This window comes from Sapajus apella, unplaced genomic scaffold, assembly GCF_009761245.1.
Source record: "Sapajus apella isolate SASKATOON/1434 unplaced genomic scaffold, GSC_monkey_1.0 scaffold66, whole genome shotgun sequence".
Lineage (NCBI taxonomy): Eukaryota > Metazoa > Chordata > Mammalia > Primates > Cebidae > Sapajus > Sapajus apella.
Window position 1 is genome coordinate 1053418 of NW_022437006.1, and position 17749 is coordinate 1071166.

The 17749-nt window shown below is 41.9% G+C and overlaps 1 protein-coding gene and 1 non-coding gene across 7 annotated transcripts in view; both read left to right on the forward strand.

Moving 5' to 3' along the window:
* BICD1 (BICD cargo adaptor 1) overlaps positions 1–17369 on the forward strand; it is a 283414-nt gene extending 266045 nt beyond the window's left edge. For 3 of the 6 annotated variants that reach the window (XR_004259913.1, XM_032248276.1, XM_032248278.1), the window contains 2 exons: positions 4326–4401; positions 16105–17369. Coding sequence is in view for 4 of the 6 variants with exons in the window: in XM_032248278.1 (XP_032104169.1) it covers positions 4326–4401; positions 16105–16192 (164 nt within the window). In the remaining 2 variants the exon portion in view is untranslated. Of the gene's footprint in view, positions 1–4315; positions 4402–16104 lie in introns of all 6 variants that reach the window. The other 3 variants (XR_004259912.1, XM_032248274.1, XM_032248277.1) reach the window with 3 other exon arrangements.
* On the forward strand, positions 12614–12718 carry LOC116530434. Its single transcript, XR_004259995.1, has one exon. It is a non-coding gene; the product is annotated as a U6 spliceosomal RNA (small nuclear RNA).
* Positions 17370–17749: the final 380 nt, after the last annotated feature.

The following is a 17749-nucleotide window of genomic DNA, read 5'->3' on the forward strand; positions in this document are numbered from 1 at the left end:
CGGAGGTTGCGGTGAGCAACCTCCGCCTCCTGGGTTCAGGCAATTCTCCTGCCTCAGCCTCCTGAGTAGCTGGGATTACAGGCACGCACCACCATGCCCAGGTATTTTTTGTAGTTTTAGTAGAGACGGGGTTTCACCGTGTTGACCAGGATGGTCTCGATCTCTTGACCTCGTGATCCACCCGCCTCGGCCTCCCAAAGTGCTGGGATTACAGGCTTGAGCCACCGCGCCCGGCAAGTTTCTTAACCTAAGTTCCCGTTTCCTTATTTGTAAAGTGAGATTAGTAAAACAGGGTTATAGAAGAGCAGCGATATTAAGTGCCTATACAGTGCCTGACACATCGTAAGAAATAAATAAGTACTAGATGCTGTCATCATTACCATCTCCATCACCATTGTCATCATGACACTTCATTGTAGTTGCTTATTGAATATGCTTCTTCCTCGATGAAGCAGGGACCACATTTTCTCTGTTCACCTTTCTCCCCCTGCTGCCTAACCATTTCTGACACAAAATAGGAGTTTAGTAACTTGATTGTTGAATGCTTGAGACAAATCCTGGTGGCCAAACGACAGCAATGGCTTTGTGGGTTGTACAATGCCTGCTCCTTCATGCACGTAGTGGTCATCTTTTGTGCCCCCTGAAGCAATGAGATTTGGCCTAGTTCCTTCAAGAGTGAGCCTAGCAGAATAGATCCTAAGTGGAACAGGGGAGATCACTTAGAGCTTGCAGCATCTCAGAGCTACAAGGGACTTCCTCAGCCTCACAGCCTACCTCCCTCATTTCACAAAGTACATGCTGAGACACATCCGTGGCTCAGCCAGGCTACAAATGACACAACTGGAGGACTGTAGACCTGAGAAGAGGGATTTACAAGACAATTGAGTCAGAGCAATGTAGCTACATTATAGTTTAATTTTTTAAGTCTATCACCATTTTATCCATGGAATTTGTTTTTTAAGGATAAGTAGCTAAGTCCTTATAAATAATAAATGCAAAATAATAATAATTAGTTTGGCTAGGAGCAGTGGCTCACATCTGCAATCCCCACACTTTGGGAGGCCAAGGCAGGAGGACTGCTTGAGGCCAGGAGTTCAAGACTAGCGTAGGTAAAATGGTGAGACCCTGTCTGTACAAAAATTTAAAAAATTAGCATGGTGTGGTGGCATGTGCCTGTAGTCCCAGCTACTCAAGAGGCTGAGGCAGGAGGATCACTTGAGCCCAGGAGTTGGATGCTGAAGTGAGCTATGATAGCCACTGCACTCCAACCTAGGTGACAGCATGACATCCTGTCTCAAAAAATAAATAGGCCGAGCGCAGTGGCTCACATCTGTGATCCCAGCACTCTTGGAAGCCAAGGCGGGTGGAGCGCCTGAGGTCAGGTGTTCAAGACCAGCCTGACTAACATGGGGAAACCCCATCTTTACTAAAAATACAAGAAAATTAGCTGGACGTGGTAGGGTACACTTGTAATCCCAGCTACTTGGAAGGCTGAGACAGGAGAGTCACTTGAACCCAGGAGGCAGAGGTTGTAGTGAGCCGAGATTGTGCTATTGCATTCCAGCCTGGGCAACAAGAGCAAAACTCTGTCTCAAAAATAAAATTAAATAAATAAATATTAGCCAGAGGTGATGTTACTTCTAAAGAAGGAAAATGTGATATTCACTACAAATGTGAAGAATGTCTACCACCTAGCTAGCATTTCATTAAGTACACTGCAATTCTTATTACCTGCTTTTCTGAATTTTATCATAAATTATATTTTGAATGAATAATAACCTGTTACTGTATTGGCAAAAAAAGTCAAAAATATGAGATTTTTTTTAAGATGTAAGCCATTTTAATACTCTAGTTACTCTAATTCTAAGGATCGCAGTTCCACAGAGGCCACTACTCTTTTTTAGAAGAGTTTTATTTATAGCTCCCTGGCAATGTAAGACGCAAGGAATCCAGCGTGGTTTTTACATCCATTGCATTTACCCAAACACACCATCAGAGGGCAGTATACACTTGGTTAACTTAAAAACTGCCTATCTGGTGGCCTTATCAAAATAGTTGTCCAAATTAGTCTAAGACATTCCTAAATTACCACTCAGATAGGCAGGAAAGGTGTTGGAAAAGACAAAAGGAGCAAAGATTTTGAAAAGACAAAGGAATGCATCCCTTAAGACTCTGAGTTTCTACAAAAGGGAATCTGGAGCTAATCATGCTCAAAATGGGAAAACAGAGTTAAAAAACAAAGGGATTTCCTAATCATTTGTTACATTTGAAAGACTTTCATTGAATATGATCGTCTGAACACCAGCTACCAAACAAAAATCAGATCTCCTCATTCCTGTTAATATGCACTACTTAATAAGATGGCAACAAAGACCACCATGTAAAAGGGTCCCTTCAGTAATGTTTTCTTGAGTGAATGAAAATTGAGCCTGCCTTATACTGTATTCTACTTTGCATCACAAACAGTTTTAGTGTATTTCTAGAAAAGCACCAGCAGTTTCTTTGAATGTTAAATTCTGGAGTTATATAGGCAGACTTTTTTGCAACAGAGTATATTGGCTTTAAAACAGATGATACTTGGCCGGGCCTGGTGGCTCATGCCTGTAATCCTGGCACTTTGGGAGGCCGAGACAGGTGCATCACTTGAGATCAGGAGTTAAAACAGCCTGGCCAATATGGTGAAACCCCGTCTCTGCTAAAAATACAAAAATTGGTTGGGTGTGGTGGTGCACACCTGTAATCCCAGCTACTCAGGAGGCTGAGGCAGGAGAATTGCTCAAATCTGGGAGGCGGAGTTTGCAGTAAGCCAAGATCACGCCACTGCACTTGAGCCTGGGTGACAGAGTGAGACTCCATCTCAAAAAAGAAAAAAAACAGGTGATACTTAAATACAAGACTTTTTTTTTTTCTTTTCTTTTTTCCCCCCACTGCATTCCTAGAGGATAAATTCAAGACTTTAAATGTAAAAATCAGTAGAGCCTCGTTAAGGCTGTAAATCCAGAATTTGTGATAATTTGGATTAAATATTACTTACATGACATATAAGGAGGCCGGGTGTGGTGGCTCATGCCTGTAATCCCAGCACTTTGGGAGGCTGAGGTGGGTGGATCACCTGAGGTCAGGAGTTCAGGGCCAGCCTGACCAAAATGGTGAAACCCCACCTAATTTTGTAAAAATACAAAATTAGCCGGGCATGGTATCTCATACCTGTAATCCCAGCTCCTCCGGAGGCTGAGACAGGAGAATTGTTTGAACCCAGGAGGTGGAGGTTGCAGCAACCCGAGTTCACGCCATTGCACTCCAGCCTGGGCAACAAGAGCGAAACTCTGTCTCAAACAAACACTTATAAGGAAAGGGGTTTGCTAAGCAAACACATAGTCTAATCAGTTTTCAAGAGGAAATGCTTCAATTAAGAATAATTTTTAAGTTTAATTCTATTTTTAACTTGTTTACAAAAATCTTTTTGGAGAAAGCTGATGTATGCATTTCTAACCAGCTTCTTGCATGATTCTAACATAGTCACCTGGTACCAGTAAACAAAGTGCTCTCTGCTTTTTTAGAACACCAGGCACTACTTTCTTGGAGTAGATGATTAACCCAGCTAAAGCTTGATTTTTACTAGCTAACACTTTGTTAACCTAGTGTGTTATACTGTGTGACTTTAAAATGGTAAAAGCTAAATAAAGCGTAGTTGTCATTCAGGTTAGCTTTCTAGTCCAAGTCACTAACAATCTACTATGTAATAGACATTCTAAGATTTCAGCCAACAGTTCTATTTTCAATATATAAAATCAATTTCAGAAAACTGTAAGGATGATTTCCTTGTTCAGTTAAGATTCTGCTAATCATGGAAAAGATCATACTGCACACTTTCTCAAGGTACCTATGGGATTGACAATATGTCCACGTGTCCTGACAGTAAAGTCAGTTATCTGAATACATTCCATTTTGGAATAGCAGATCTAAGTGCTAAGCAAATAATTACCACCATGTTCAAGTTTAGAACTGGAAGATCTTTCATTATATTAATAGACCCTTTATTTTTAGACATAACAAAATACCAAAGACAAATGGCCACATATGTCCTAATGTACTTGAGAAATCTTGCTACGAATGCTGTCACTAATTTTTAATACTTTAAAAAAAGAAAAGCCTGTCTTTTCTATTGGCATCATTCAATAAGAAAAAAAAAAGCTGAATCAGAATGTTTCTGTGTGAATGCACATTCCTCACTAAATCTCTCAGGCAGCTGCTTTAGTCACTGTTACTAACACCTTGCTCTGTCATCTCTTTGTATACATGTCTAATTTATCAGTTTCTTGTAGATTGTCAGCAGCCTGCTGCCTCCGTACCGCCACAGTGCTCACAACTAGCCGGGAGGCAAGACTGCCCGACTGTCAGGTAAATTCAGATGTCCTTTCCCTTCCCACCCAGCTGCATGCCCCATCCATAGACCCCAGCTCCCTTTTCTAACACCTGAACTGCCTAAGCATCATTATATTTTGCTATATTTTATTTCAAATGTGGGCTACATAGACACACACCGGATACCTGCAGTCCCTGTGTTCCCAGTGGGAATTCAAGAGAGCTGGGCTTTATTTTGCTGGCCACCAGCTGGTAGACTACAGGCTACCTTCAGCCCCTTTGTCTGCCTAAATACTTGGATTAGTCCACTGTTTCAGTCCTTCCCAAAAAACAAAAGCTGGAATTGTTCTGATATTTGACCTACCTTTTGTTTTCTTTCATCTTTAAAATATATTTCTTTTCCTAGGAAATCCAAGGGACACTGAAATACTAATTGACCTGATTTGATTCCTATACATTATATGTATTAAAACATCACTGTGTACTCCATGAGTATGTACAATTATTATTTGTGAACTTAAAAAAATAAAATCCCTGGCCAGGCATGGTGGCCCACACCTGTAACCTCAGCACTTTAGGAGGCCAAGGCGGGTGGATCACTAGGTCAGGAGTTTGAGACCAGCCTGGCCAACATAGTGAAACCCTGTCTCTACTAAAAATACAGAAAATTAGCTGGGCATGGTGGCGCGTGCCTGTAATCCCAGCTACTCAGGAGGCTGAGGCAGGAGAATTGCCTGAACCCAGGAGGCGGAGGTTGTGGTGTGCCGAGATCGCGCCATTGCACTCCAGCCTGGGTAACAAGAGTGAAACTCCGTCTCAAAAAAAAAATAAAATAAAATAAATAAAAAATGTTTAAATAGGCCAGGCATGATGGCTCACACCTGTAATCCCAGCACTTTCGGAGGCTGAGGCAGATGGATTACCTGAGGTCAGGAGTTTAAGACCAGCCTGGACAACATGGTGAAACCCCATCTCTACTAAAAATACAAAAATTAGCTTGGTATGGTGGCGCATGCGTGTAATCCCAGCTACTGGGGAGGCTGAGGCAGGAGAATCGCTTGAACCCAGGAGGCGGAGGTTGCAGTGAGCCAAGATTGCACCACTGCACTCTAGCCTAGGTAACAGAGAGATGCATCTAAAAACAATTTTTAAAAATTAAAAATATATATATCTCAGGCAAACAGGAAAAATATAAAGAATTAGATATAAAGGCTGGGTGCAGTGGCTCATGTCTGTAATCTTAACACTTTGGGAGGCTGAGGCAGGAGGATTGCTTGAGCCCGTGAGTTTGACGTTACAGTGAGTAAAATCACATCACTGCACTCCAGCCCGGGTGACAGAGCAAGACCCTGTCTCTAGATAGATAGATACATAGACAGACAGAGAGACAGACAGATAGATAGATAGGAACACTTTTATAAGTGTTTCTGTTCTCTGTCCACTCAGTAGCCTTGGTAAGACTAATTTGAAAGGTGGAGAAAAACATTGTAGTCAGCATTCAAAAGAGAGTATTTGCTCTGACAGTGACCTTTATGTGAGATTGCTTGAAGAATTGTAAAAGCAGGTTTGCACAGTCCCTGAACACTGAACCGGAGAGTTTGCTAACAATTCCGATTCCAAAGGAAAGCTTTCTGAATCAGTCATGAATTGCCCTCCATCCTGGTGAACCTCCACACAGCACATCAGCATTCCATCAGGACCTTGCCTTCATCCTGGAATGCCTCATCTCCAGTCACCTGGCCTCTGATGGTCCCAGACTTTTCTAGTCTGATTGTGGTTTTCATCACCTGCCCAGTATTCTCTCCTACGAGGGGAGGGCTGCTTTTGAGCAGGGGCAGGTCCAAACACTTTCCACAGGTGTCTGGGGAGTAGCTGTCAGAAGCAGGCTACACGTAGTCAGGGGTCAGAGCCAGGGGAGCTGGAGTGCCACAAGTGTGGAAGCCCAGTGGCAGCTGAAGCCCAAGTGTCACGTGGTCTCAGAGCCAGTTGTGCAGCTAGCTGTATCAGTTGACCATTGAGTTAGCCCAGAAAGGTACATTATTGGCTGGGTGTGGTGGCTTATGCCTGTGATCCCAGCACTTTGGGAGGCTAAGGCAGGAGGATGGCTTGAACCCAGAAGTTCGAGACCAGCTTGGGCAACACAGGGAGACCACCCTCCAACCTCTACAAAAAAAAATTTTTTTTTTAATTAGCCTGGTGTAGTGGTACATGCCTGTAGTCCCAGCTATTCGGGAAGCTAAGGTGGGAGGATCACTTGAGCCCAGGAGGTGAAGGCTGCAGCAAGCTGTGATTGCAAAATAAAAAATTAAGTAAATACATAGAAAAATACATTATCAAATAGATTGCTAGCCAGCAGCTTCCAATTAGTCTTTTTTTTTTTTTTTTTTTTTTTGAGACGGAGTCTTGCTCTGTCACCCAGGCTAGAATGCAGTGGCGCGATCTCTGCTCACTGCAACCTCTGCCTCCTGGGTTCAAGCAATTCCCCTGCCTCAGCCTCCCAAGTAGCTGGAACTACAGGCGCGCGCCACCACACCCAGCTAATTTTTGTATTTTTAATAGAGATGGAGTTTCACCATGCTGGCCAGGCTGGTCTTGAAATCCAGACCTCGTGATTCACCTGCCTCAGCCTCCCAAAGTGCTGGGATTACAGGTGTGAGCCACTGCTCCCAGCCTCCAATTAATGTCTTTAGGTTGATTGTTCCTACCACCTTCAGCAACAGGGCTTTAAGAAAGGTTCTTCAGTAATATACTAAATGCCATTTTACAACAGCACTAATTTCTGTTAGAAATCATGATAATATAATAATTATAGATTTATCTCAGTTATGTAACAAGTGAATATAAATATTCACACTCATCTCAGTGGGATTCTGCATGTGTAGTCGTTAAGAACATGGGCTCGCCAGGCGTGGTGGCTCATGCCTGTAATTCCAGCACTTTGGGAGGCCAAGGTGGGTGTATCACCCGAGGTCAGGAGTTCAAGACCAGCCTGGACAACACGGTGAAACGCCGTCTCTACTAAAAATACAAAATTAGCCCAGCATGGTGGCACATGCCTGTAGTCCCAGCTATTTGGAAGGCTGAGGCAGGAGAATCGCTTGAACCTGGGAAGCAGAAGTTGCAGGGAGCCAAGATCACACCACTGCACTCCAGCAAGAATAAAACTTCATCTCAAGATATAAAAATTTAAAAAATAAAATAAAAAAGAACATGGGCTCTTCTTCACCTATAGTCCAGTCTCCACCAGGCAACTCAGCCCTTACCCAGGGCCTGGGTCAGTGCTGGGCACATGACCACTGTGCACTAAATATCGATTATACCTGAATGAGTGAATGAGCTCTGGAATCAGATTGCTTGGGTTGGAACCCACCTCTAATACCCACTAATTGTTTAATTTTGGAAAATTTATTTTGCTGACTGAGATTTCGTTTCTTCACTTGTAAAGTTCAGATTACAATAGCTATTAGCGGAATTCAGCAAGGCACACACCTGGCTTGGAGTGTCTGCTCAGTATCTGTTATCAATACCTCTTTTAGTATCTTACCATTCCTCAAGACAAAGATGTGCAGTCTTTTAACCTCTCTAATTTGCTTGAAGAAAGTGTGGAGAGGGCTACTGTTTTGTTGGCTTATTTGTTTCAGAGACTGGGTCTGGCTATGTTGCCCAAACTGGACTTGAACCCTGGGCTCAAGCAATCCTCCTACCTCAGAAGACTACTGATTTACGTGTTTTCATTAAGTAGAAAATGGAAAGGTTGGCAGGAAATTTTGTTTAACTTTTTTTTCACCTTGCTTCTTTTTGGAGAACCAGTTTGACTAAACAGTTAGGTAGCCTAGTTCCATCTGTTCTGAGATTAATGAATTTAGGTTGCTTACTACCACCACAGGGATGATTCACTTTAAAGAAAAGCAGTTTAATGAATTACAAACGTATCCAGCTTCTCAAATGTTTGCAGCTTCTATCCACATGAATACAGCCTGGTCTAGAGCCCAATTCTACTGTTCCCCACATCGTGGTCTACATAAAGAAATGATTAAATGCAGATAGATCTGAAACAACTCTCCTTTTCGAAGTTGCCAGGATGATGACTGACTCTCCCCACTCAGACCATTGCCAAATGGGTCAACGTTAATACCTTCATTGCCCCTTTTACTCCTTCCTGCCAGAAAAGTTAACACATAGCTAACATTTGAATTCTTAGTATGAACCAGACAAGGGTACAATTTTTTACACGTATTAATCATTACAACCTCCCATAAGGTAAGCACAGTTTTATACCCATTTTTGGTTGTTTTTGTTTCTTTGGTTTAGCTTTTTTGGGTTTTTGTTTGTTTGTTTTTTGTTGTTGTTTCAGAGAGGGTCTCCCTCTGTCACTTAGGCTGGAGCGCAGTGGCATTATCTTGGCTCACTGCAGCCTCCACCTGCTGGGTTCAAGCCATTCTCCTGCCTCAGCCACCCAAGCAGCTGGGATTACAGGTGTGTGCCACCACACCTAGCTAATGTTTGTGTTTTTAGTAGACAGGGTTTCACCATGTTTGCCAGGCTGCTCTTGATCTAATGACCTCCAGTGATTGGACTACCTCAGCCTCCGAAAGTGCTGGGGTTATAGGCTTGAGCCATCGCACCTGGCCTTACGCCCATTTTTATATGACAAAATCAAAGTTTAGGAAAGTAAGATGACTTGTTCAAGGTCACATATCCTGAACACAACTGAGCCCATGACTCCTACGTACTACCATAGCTGGCTGCACTGCAGAGGAGAGATCTATTTCAGTTACACTGCGAGGAGAAAAGTGAGAGCATGTAAATCACCCACCATGTCTCTTTTCCCCTCAAACTGAAAAGGAATGTTTAATGAAAAATAGAAGATGTGTTAAGAATGTTAAGTGACTTCAAATCAGGTGTCTGTTTCTCATTTTGAAAAATTTTGAGCTCTGGACACGGTGGCTCATGCCTGTAATTCCCAGCACTTTGGAAGGCCAAGGTGGGCAGATCACCTGAAGTCAGGAGTTTGAGACCAGACTGGCCAATAAGGTGAAACCATGTCTCTATTAAAAATACAAAAATTAGCTGGGCATGGTGGCATGCACATTTAATCCCAGCTACTCGGGAGGCTGAGGCAGGAGAATCACTTGAACGCAGGAGGCAGAGTTTGCAGTGAGCCAAGATCGCACCACTGCACTCCAGCCTGGGCGACAGAGTGAGACTCCATCTCAACAACAAAATTATTTTGTACTTCCCTCAGTTTATACATATATTCAAATAAATTTTAAGGGGGAATGATTTTGTAATGAAAGAGCGTTTCTTACATTTAATCATGTAGAACTTTTCAGCCGGGCACGGTGGCTCACTTCTGTAGTCTCAGCACTTTGGGAGGCCTAGGTGGGAAGATCGCCAGAGCCCAGGAGTTCCAGACCAGCCTAGGCAACTTGGTGAAACCCTGGTTAAAAAAAAAAAAAAAAAAAGCGGGTGCAGTGGCTCAAGCCTGAAATCCCAGCACTTTGGGAAGCCAAGGCGGACGGATCATGAGCTCAGGAAATTGAGACCATTCTGGCCAACGTTGTGAAACCCTGTCTCTAAAAAAAAAGAAAAGAAAAAAGAGTTTTGTAATTAAAAAATATATATACAAAAATTAGCCAGGCATGGTGGGGGGCACCTGTAGTCCCAGCTACTCAGGAGGCTGCAGTGGGAGGATCGTTGGAGCCCAGGAGTTCAAGGCAGCAGTGAGCCAAGATTGCACCGCTGCATTCCAGCCTGGCTGACAGAAGAAGACCCTGTCTTTATAAAAAAGAAAAAGGCTCAAGCCTGTAATCCCAGCACTTTGGGAGGCCCAGGCGGGTGGATCACGAGGTCAAGAGATCGAGACCATCCTGGTCAACATGGTGAAACCCCGTCTCTACTAAAAATACAAAAAATTAGCTGGGCATGGTGGTGCGTGCCTGTAATCCCAGCTACTCAGGAGGCTGAGGCAGGAGAATTGCCTGAACCCAGGAGGCGGAGGTTGCAGTGAGCTGAGATCGCGCCATTGCACTCCAGCCTGGGTAACAAGAGCGAAACTCCATCTCAAAAAAAAATAAAATAAATAAAAAAGAAAAAAAGTTCCCAGAAGACTGAGACCCTAGAGTTAAAAAATAAAAATAAAATTTTAAATGAAAAAAAGTAGCACTTTTCCATGTATACTTTTTACAGGCTGATTCCATTGTACAGTTAAAGTATCAAAATTGTTTATAGATAATAGATATTATAATATGAAAGGAATGCCCAAGGTATGTAGCCTTTGATCTAATATTGAAATGTATAGAGTTGTTTGATATTTAGCACTTCTTCCCTTCTATCAAGTAGTTTTCTGCTTGGGAAAAAAAAGAAACTTCCTGAAGATGTGTCCAATTTTATATCTTTTTTTTTTTTTTTTTTTAAGATGGGGTTTCACCATGATGGCCAGGCTGATCCTGAACTCCTGACCTCAGGTGATCCACCCACCTCGGCCTCCCAAAGTGCTAGGATTACAGGCGTGAGCCACTGCTCCTGGTCCCAATTTTATATCTTTGTAACAGTTTCCTAAACCTGCTGTTTACAACATGATCTACCTATGAAAAGTAAACTCAATGGTAAATATTGAATAACAAGTGGACTCTTGAAAATATTTAGCAATCACAACTGAAACTGAATTTATTCTATGCCTTAAATGATTATAATTTATCAAATATTCACATCCAAGAATATGTGTCTTACAGGTTAATTTACACATAACATTACCATGTGATTTCATTTTATGCATATTAAAAATATTAATAGTATAAAATATAACTCACTTTAAGAAATCTGTCTAAAGGAATGAAAAAAATTTTAAATCATCACAAATGATGTAATGTCAAAGTGTGAAGCAAAGTGAGTTGTAACCCATATATATATATATATATATATATATATATATTAATATTTTTTTTTTTTTTTTTTTTTTTGAGACCGAGTCTTGCTCTGTCACCCGGCTGGAACAATCTCAGCTCACTGCAACCTCCGCCTCCTGGGTTCAAGTGATTCTTCCGCCTCAGCTTCCCAAGTAGCTGGGACCACAGGCACGTGCCACCACGCCCGGCTAATTTTTGTATTTTAAGTAGAGACAGGGTTTCACCATGTTGGCCAGGATGGTCTCGATCTCTTGACTTCGTGATCCGCCTGCCTCGGCCTCCCAAAGTGCTGGGATTACAGGCGTAAGCCACCACACCCGGCCATTGTAACCCGTATTTAAGCTATTACTACATACTTCAGCTAGTCAAGCAGAAATATTTGTCTTCTTTTATCAAAGTGAGTATTGGATTACATATGGTCTTCAAAAACATGTCTTTCTTGGTCGGACATGGTGGCTCATGGCTGTAATCCCAGCATTTTGGGAAGCTTAGGCAGATTGATCACTTGGGGTCAGGAGTTGGAGACCAGCCTGGGCAACATGGCAAAACCCTGTCTCTACTAAATATACAAAAATTAGCCAGGTGTGGTGGCGTGGGCCTGTAATCCCAGCTACTCAGGAGGCTGAGGCACTAGAATTACTTGAATCCAGGAGGCAGAGGTTGCAGTGAGCTGAGATCGAGGCACTGCACTACCGTCTGAGTGAGATTCGGCTTTAAAAAAAAGAAGAAAAAAGAAAGGAAAAAACCCAACCTCATATCTTTCTTTTTCTTTTATTTTATTTTTATTTTTTTTTGAGACAGAGTCTCACTCTATCTCCTAGGCTGGAGTGCAATGGTGTGATCTTGGCTCACTGAAACCTCCACCTCCTGGGTTCAAGCAATTCTCCTGTCTCAGCCTCCCAAGTAGTTGGGATTATAGGCTCCCACCACCACGCGTGGCTAATTTTTTGTATTTTTATTTTTTGTATTTTTAGTAGAGATGAGGTTTCACCGTGTTGGCCAGGCTGGTCTCAAACTCCTGACCTCAAGTGATCTACCTGCCTCAGCCTCCCAAAGTACTAGGGTACAGGCATGAGCTACCATGCCTGGCCATCTTTCTTGTATAATGTTACTATTCTGCATTACTTGCCATAAATCACATTTTATAATATGCTTAGTTCCCTAAAAAGAAATTAGTTCTCAGCCAGGCACAGTGGCTCATGCCTGTAATCCAAGCACTTTGGAGGCCAAGGTGGGCAGATCACTGGAGGTCAGGAGTTCAAGACCAGCCTGACCAACTTGGTGAAACCCCGTCTTTTTTAAAAAAAATTAAATTAAATTAAAAAAAGAAATTAGTTATCGTGCTCACTTCGGCAGCACATATAGTAAAATTGGAACAATACGGAGATTAACATGACCCTCTGCACAAGGATGACACACAAATTAGTGAAGTGTTCCATACTAAAATAAAGTAGGCTGGTTGCGGTGGCTTGCGCCTGTAATCCCAGCACTTTGGGAGGCCGAGGTGGGTGGATCACCTGAGGTTGGGAGTTTGAGACCAGCCTGACCAACATGGAGAAACCCCGTCTCTACTAAAAATACAAAAATTAGCCGGGCATGGTGGCAGTCACCTGTAATCCCAGCTACTCAGGAGGCTGAGGCAAGAGAATCACTTGAACCCGGGAGGCGGAGGTTGTAGTGAGCCGAGATCATGCCATTGCACTCCAGCCTGGGCAACAGGAGCAAAACTCTGTCTCAGAAAATAAATAATAAAGTAAAAAGAAGAAATAAAACATATTAAAAAAGAAAGAAGAAATTCATTCTAAGTTATGCAGATTTACAGAAAGAAACTGTTCTATGTGAAAGTCTGACCTGCTGTTTCATGGGGCCAACAAACTCTGCTTGGAGGCTCAAGGGTGAATCTTGCCATACATTATTTTCTGTTTTCTTTTTAAAAGATTTTCTTATTTTCTAATTTACAAAGGAGGCTGGGCACAGTGGGTCACGTGTGTAATCCCAGCACTTTGGAAGGCCAAGGTGGGCGGATCACTTGAGGTCAGGAGTTTGAGACCAGCCTGACCAACATGATGAAACCCTGTCTCTACTAAAAATACAAAAATTTAGCTGGGTGCGGTGGTGCACACCTGTAATCCCAGCTACTCAGGAGGCTAAGGCAGGAGAATTGCTTGAACCCAGAAGGTGGAGGTTGCAGTAAACCAAAACTGTATCACTGTACTCCTGCCTGGGGGACAGAGCAAGACTCTATATCAAAACATTTACAAATGAAACTATGCACTGTTTTCTTAGGCATTTTGTTGAAGCTCCAGTTCTCCCATGTTTACCTACCACATTTTAAAAATAGGTAGGAAAGACCTGGTGCGGTGGCTCATACCTGTAATCCCAGCATTTTGGTAGGCCGAGGCGGGTGAATCGCGAGGTCAGGAGTTTGAGACCAGCGTGGCCAATATGGTGAAACCCTGTCTCTATTAAAAGTACAAAAATTAGCCGGGCATGGTAGCACATGCCTGTAGTCCCAGCTACTCAAGAGACTGAGGCAGAAAAATCTCTTGAACCCGGGAGGCGGAGGTTGCAGTGAGCCAAGATCATGCCACTGCACTCCAGCCTGGCGACAGAGTGAGACTCCATCTCAAAAAATAAAAATAAAATATAAAAATAGGTAGGAAAAATTAATTTTATCACTGATTGTCTTAGTACAGAACAGGAAATCTTCTTTTAAATTAAATTTACAGCAGTTCAAAGAGTTTGGGAAGTAAGAATAACCTCAAGCCAATCAGATATTTTACATAATTACAATTTTGTATTAAAATGTAAGAGATACAGATAAAGGATGATTTCAGTACCAAAGATAAGAATTATCTGTTTAGGCTGGGCACAATGGCTCATGCCTGTAATCCCAGCACTTTGGGAGGCTGAGGAGGGCGAATCACAAGGTAAAGAGATAGAGACCATCCTAGCCAACATGGTGAAACCCTATCTCTACTAAAAATACAAAAATTAGTTGGATGTAGTGACGCACGTCTGTAGTCCCAGCTACTTGGGAGGCTGAGGCAGCAGAATCACTTGAACCCAGGAGGCGGAGGTTGCAGTGAGCCGACATCGAGCACTTGCACTCCAGCCTGGCAACAGAGTGAGACTCTGTCCAAAAAAAAAAAAAAAAAAGTTTAATACTAATTTTAATGACTCCAACAATAATATTAGCTTTATAAAGGTATACTTAAATAATAATAATGATCCTTGAATTGTTCTCTCAAACATCACTCCTGGCAGAAATGAATTATATATAGTTTAAGGGAAAATAATAGAGTTTTAGAAAAATACTCATCTTTTCTTAAAAAAAAAAAAAAAAAATCCGCATGTTGTGATTCCCCCACTGCTAGCCACATTTTAAAAGGCCCAAACCCAAATGTGTTTTGTCCTTTTACCCTAGGAAACTCAATGACTTTGCTTCTTTATTCTTCAAGATTATTCATCCAGGCATTGATAGGCCTGAGCACAAGTTCATTTAAACTAGAGGCTATCATAAGCAGTGGTTTGGAAAGCTACATTATATACTTATTAACAAATATGAAATGTTAGGCTAGGTGCGGTGGCTCACGCCTGTTAATTCCAGCACGTTGGGAGGCCGAGGTGGGTGGATCACCTGAGGTCAGGAGTTTCAGACTAGTCTGGCCAACATGGCAAAACTCCATCGCTACTAAAAATACAAAAGTTGGTTGGGCATGGTGGTACATGCCTATAATCCCAGCTACTTGGGAGGCTGAGGCAGGAGAATAGTTTGAACTCGGGAGGCGCAGAGGTTGCAGTGAGCCAAGATGGAGCCACTGCACTCCAGCCTGGGCAACACAGTGGGACTCCATCTCAAAAAAAATAAGTGAAATATAAACTCTTTTTTATACCTCCAAGCTCGAGCAGGCAGGGGGAATCCTTAGAGCAAATCAGACTTCCACAGGCAAATTATTTATCCTAGTGAATCTAGATTTACCAGATAACTATAGAATCCTCCAAACTCCAAAGCCTTGGTCAACCTACCATCACCATTGGCATCACTGGGAGCTCATTAAAAATGTAGAGTCTCAGGTCCCACCTCACACCTAATGAATCCAAATCTGCCCTTTATGCCGAGACCCCCAGGTAATTTGAATGTATATTAAAGTTTGAAAAGAACTGATCTCATGAAATTTTACAGCTAACACAGAGACCTAGGAGAACAAGACTGCAAAAATTGAACGTCTGAGGCCGGGCGCGGTGGCTCAAGCCTGTAATCCCAGCACTTTGGGAGGCCGAGGCGGGTGGATCACGAGGTCAAGAGATCGAGACCATCCTGGTCAACATGGTGAAACCCCGTCTCTACTAAAACTACAAAAAATCAGCTGGGCATGGTGGCGCGTGCCTGTAATCCCAGCTACTCAGGAGGCTGAGGCAGGAGAATTGCCTGAACCCAGGAGGCGGAGGTTGCGGTGAGCCGAGATCGCGCCATTGCACTCTAGCCTGGGTAACAAGAGTGAAACTCCGTCTCAAAAAAAAAAAAAAAAAAAAAAAATTGAACATCTGTAAAATGCTGGAGGCACGAAAATAAAGAAAAAAATAAAAGAAAAGAGTGACTTTAGGGGAAGAGTTCATATATCATTTCCTTACTACATTTCATTTTTCTTTTTTATGCCTTGCTTTGAAAAACCACCATTATCTTGGCATGCTTTAGATGGAAACCATTTACCACGCAATATTTCTGTTCATGTTCTTAAATAAGCAAAAATAACTCATCTAACCCCTACCACTGTGCCTGGCCCTTTGAAATATGTTTCTTGCTGATGTGCTTATTTCTCCTTTCCAGTCCTGACACAGCTCTCCCTGAGGAGCAGCCACATTCCAGCTCCCAGTGTGCCCCTCTCCACTGTCTCTCCACGCCTCCCCACCCCTAGTCTTCATCTCCTGTGGACGGACATCTGGGGAGGAAGTTTTGTAGCCACACACAGGATACTGCCCAAGATCCAGCGGGTGTTTTCTTCTTGGCGGTTAGATGTACAATTGGATTACTGTCCATTGCTTTGGAAGACAAGAGAAAGTTGAGAAGAACACGAAGCACAGACCCTGATGTGATAAAACATTTTGTGGTTTCTCTGAGTCTCAGATAAACTTCTGCCATTAAATGGCTACAGTTTATTTAAATAAAAAAAAAAAAAAGAAACAGGAGACATGTGTCAGATGGCTGGCCTTACCTCGATAGCATAAGAGAGACCTAAGATGTGTAAAATACATATATTGTAATATCATCTTTCCTCACACTCCAAATTCAGCTAGGGAAGTTGATTCCAATATTTTTGTCATTGATATTTATTTTGTACTTTATTTGCTACATGATTTATGTCTATAAAAATAATTTCTCTGAGGTGAATTTAATTCATTTATTTTCAGATATTTGCTCAATTAAGTATGAGTTTGAATTTAGTTTGAAATCTGGAATTGGCCAGACTGTGGTCATTTTTCTTGCACAAAATGATAAATGAGGTGCATCAGAATGTTAACAGTAACTGTATTTTGCTGCTACGCTGGTATTGTTTATGCACTTATTTTCTAATCATTAACTGCTGGGTTTTGCTTTTGTATTTTTAACTAGAGTTCTTCACTGGACATTACTAAGTAAATCTAAGGAAGAAACTATGTTATGATTTATTGACTTATTCAAGTTTTGATGGCATCTTTAATTTTACTTTTTCATTGCAGTTGAGTAGATGTACTGGTGCTGCTCCTTTGTATGTGTGTATGTGTGTGACAGTGTTAAAGAAGGCTCTATAACTTGAAGGGGAAAAAACATGGTGTGTTTATTTAATTACCAGAATTTTTTTTACTTCTCCTAAAATCAGGGTCCTACTATGAGTCTTTCCTGATAAAAGGTATCAAGTACAAATGGGAAAATATATACATACCTAGATGTAAGATAGCCTTTGATTAATTAATTTACCCAGAGAGTGTTCAAAGTGTTTGATTAAAGTTGTATGTTTTGTTGTTGTTAGGTTTTTTTCATAACAAATCTTCCTTGCCAAAAAAAAAAAAAAAATAGATAATAAACCTTAGCTCATTGTCTACTTTTGACAAACACTCAGGTGCCTACAAACATTCTATTATCTTGAGATAATACATGTTCCTAGTTCATTTACAGATTCTGCTGGGTAACTTTTATGACTTGATTTAAGGCAGTGGATTTTCATAGCAAAATTTATTTTGCACATTATCTGACAAACAAGGAAAACAGCTAACAGAGCTGAAAGGTCTAACACTCTTGGGCTCCTTAACCATCAAGTAAGTGCTGCCCACACAACTGCTCCTAGCCCTGATTCCTTGTCTTTGTCAGGTAGCCTTAACTTAATTAAAACCATAAGGGTTTGACCTTTTCATGTCAAGACATCTGCAACTTCTCTTCAACACAAAAATGACCCTCGCTGTTAACACAAAGGACAGTTACCAGTGTAGGGCATTGA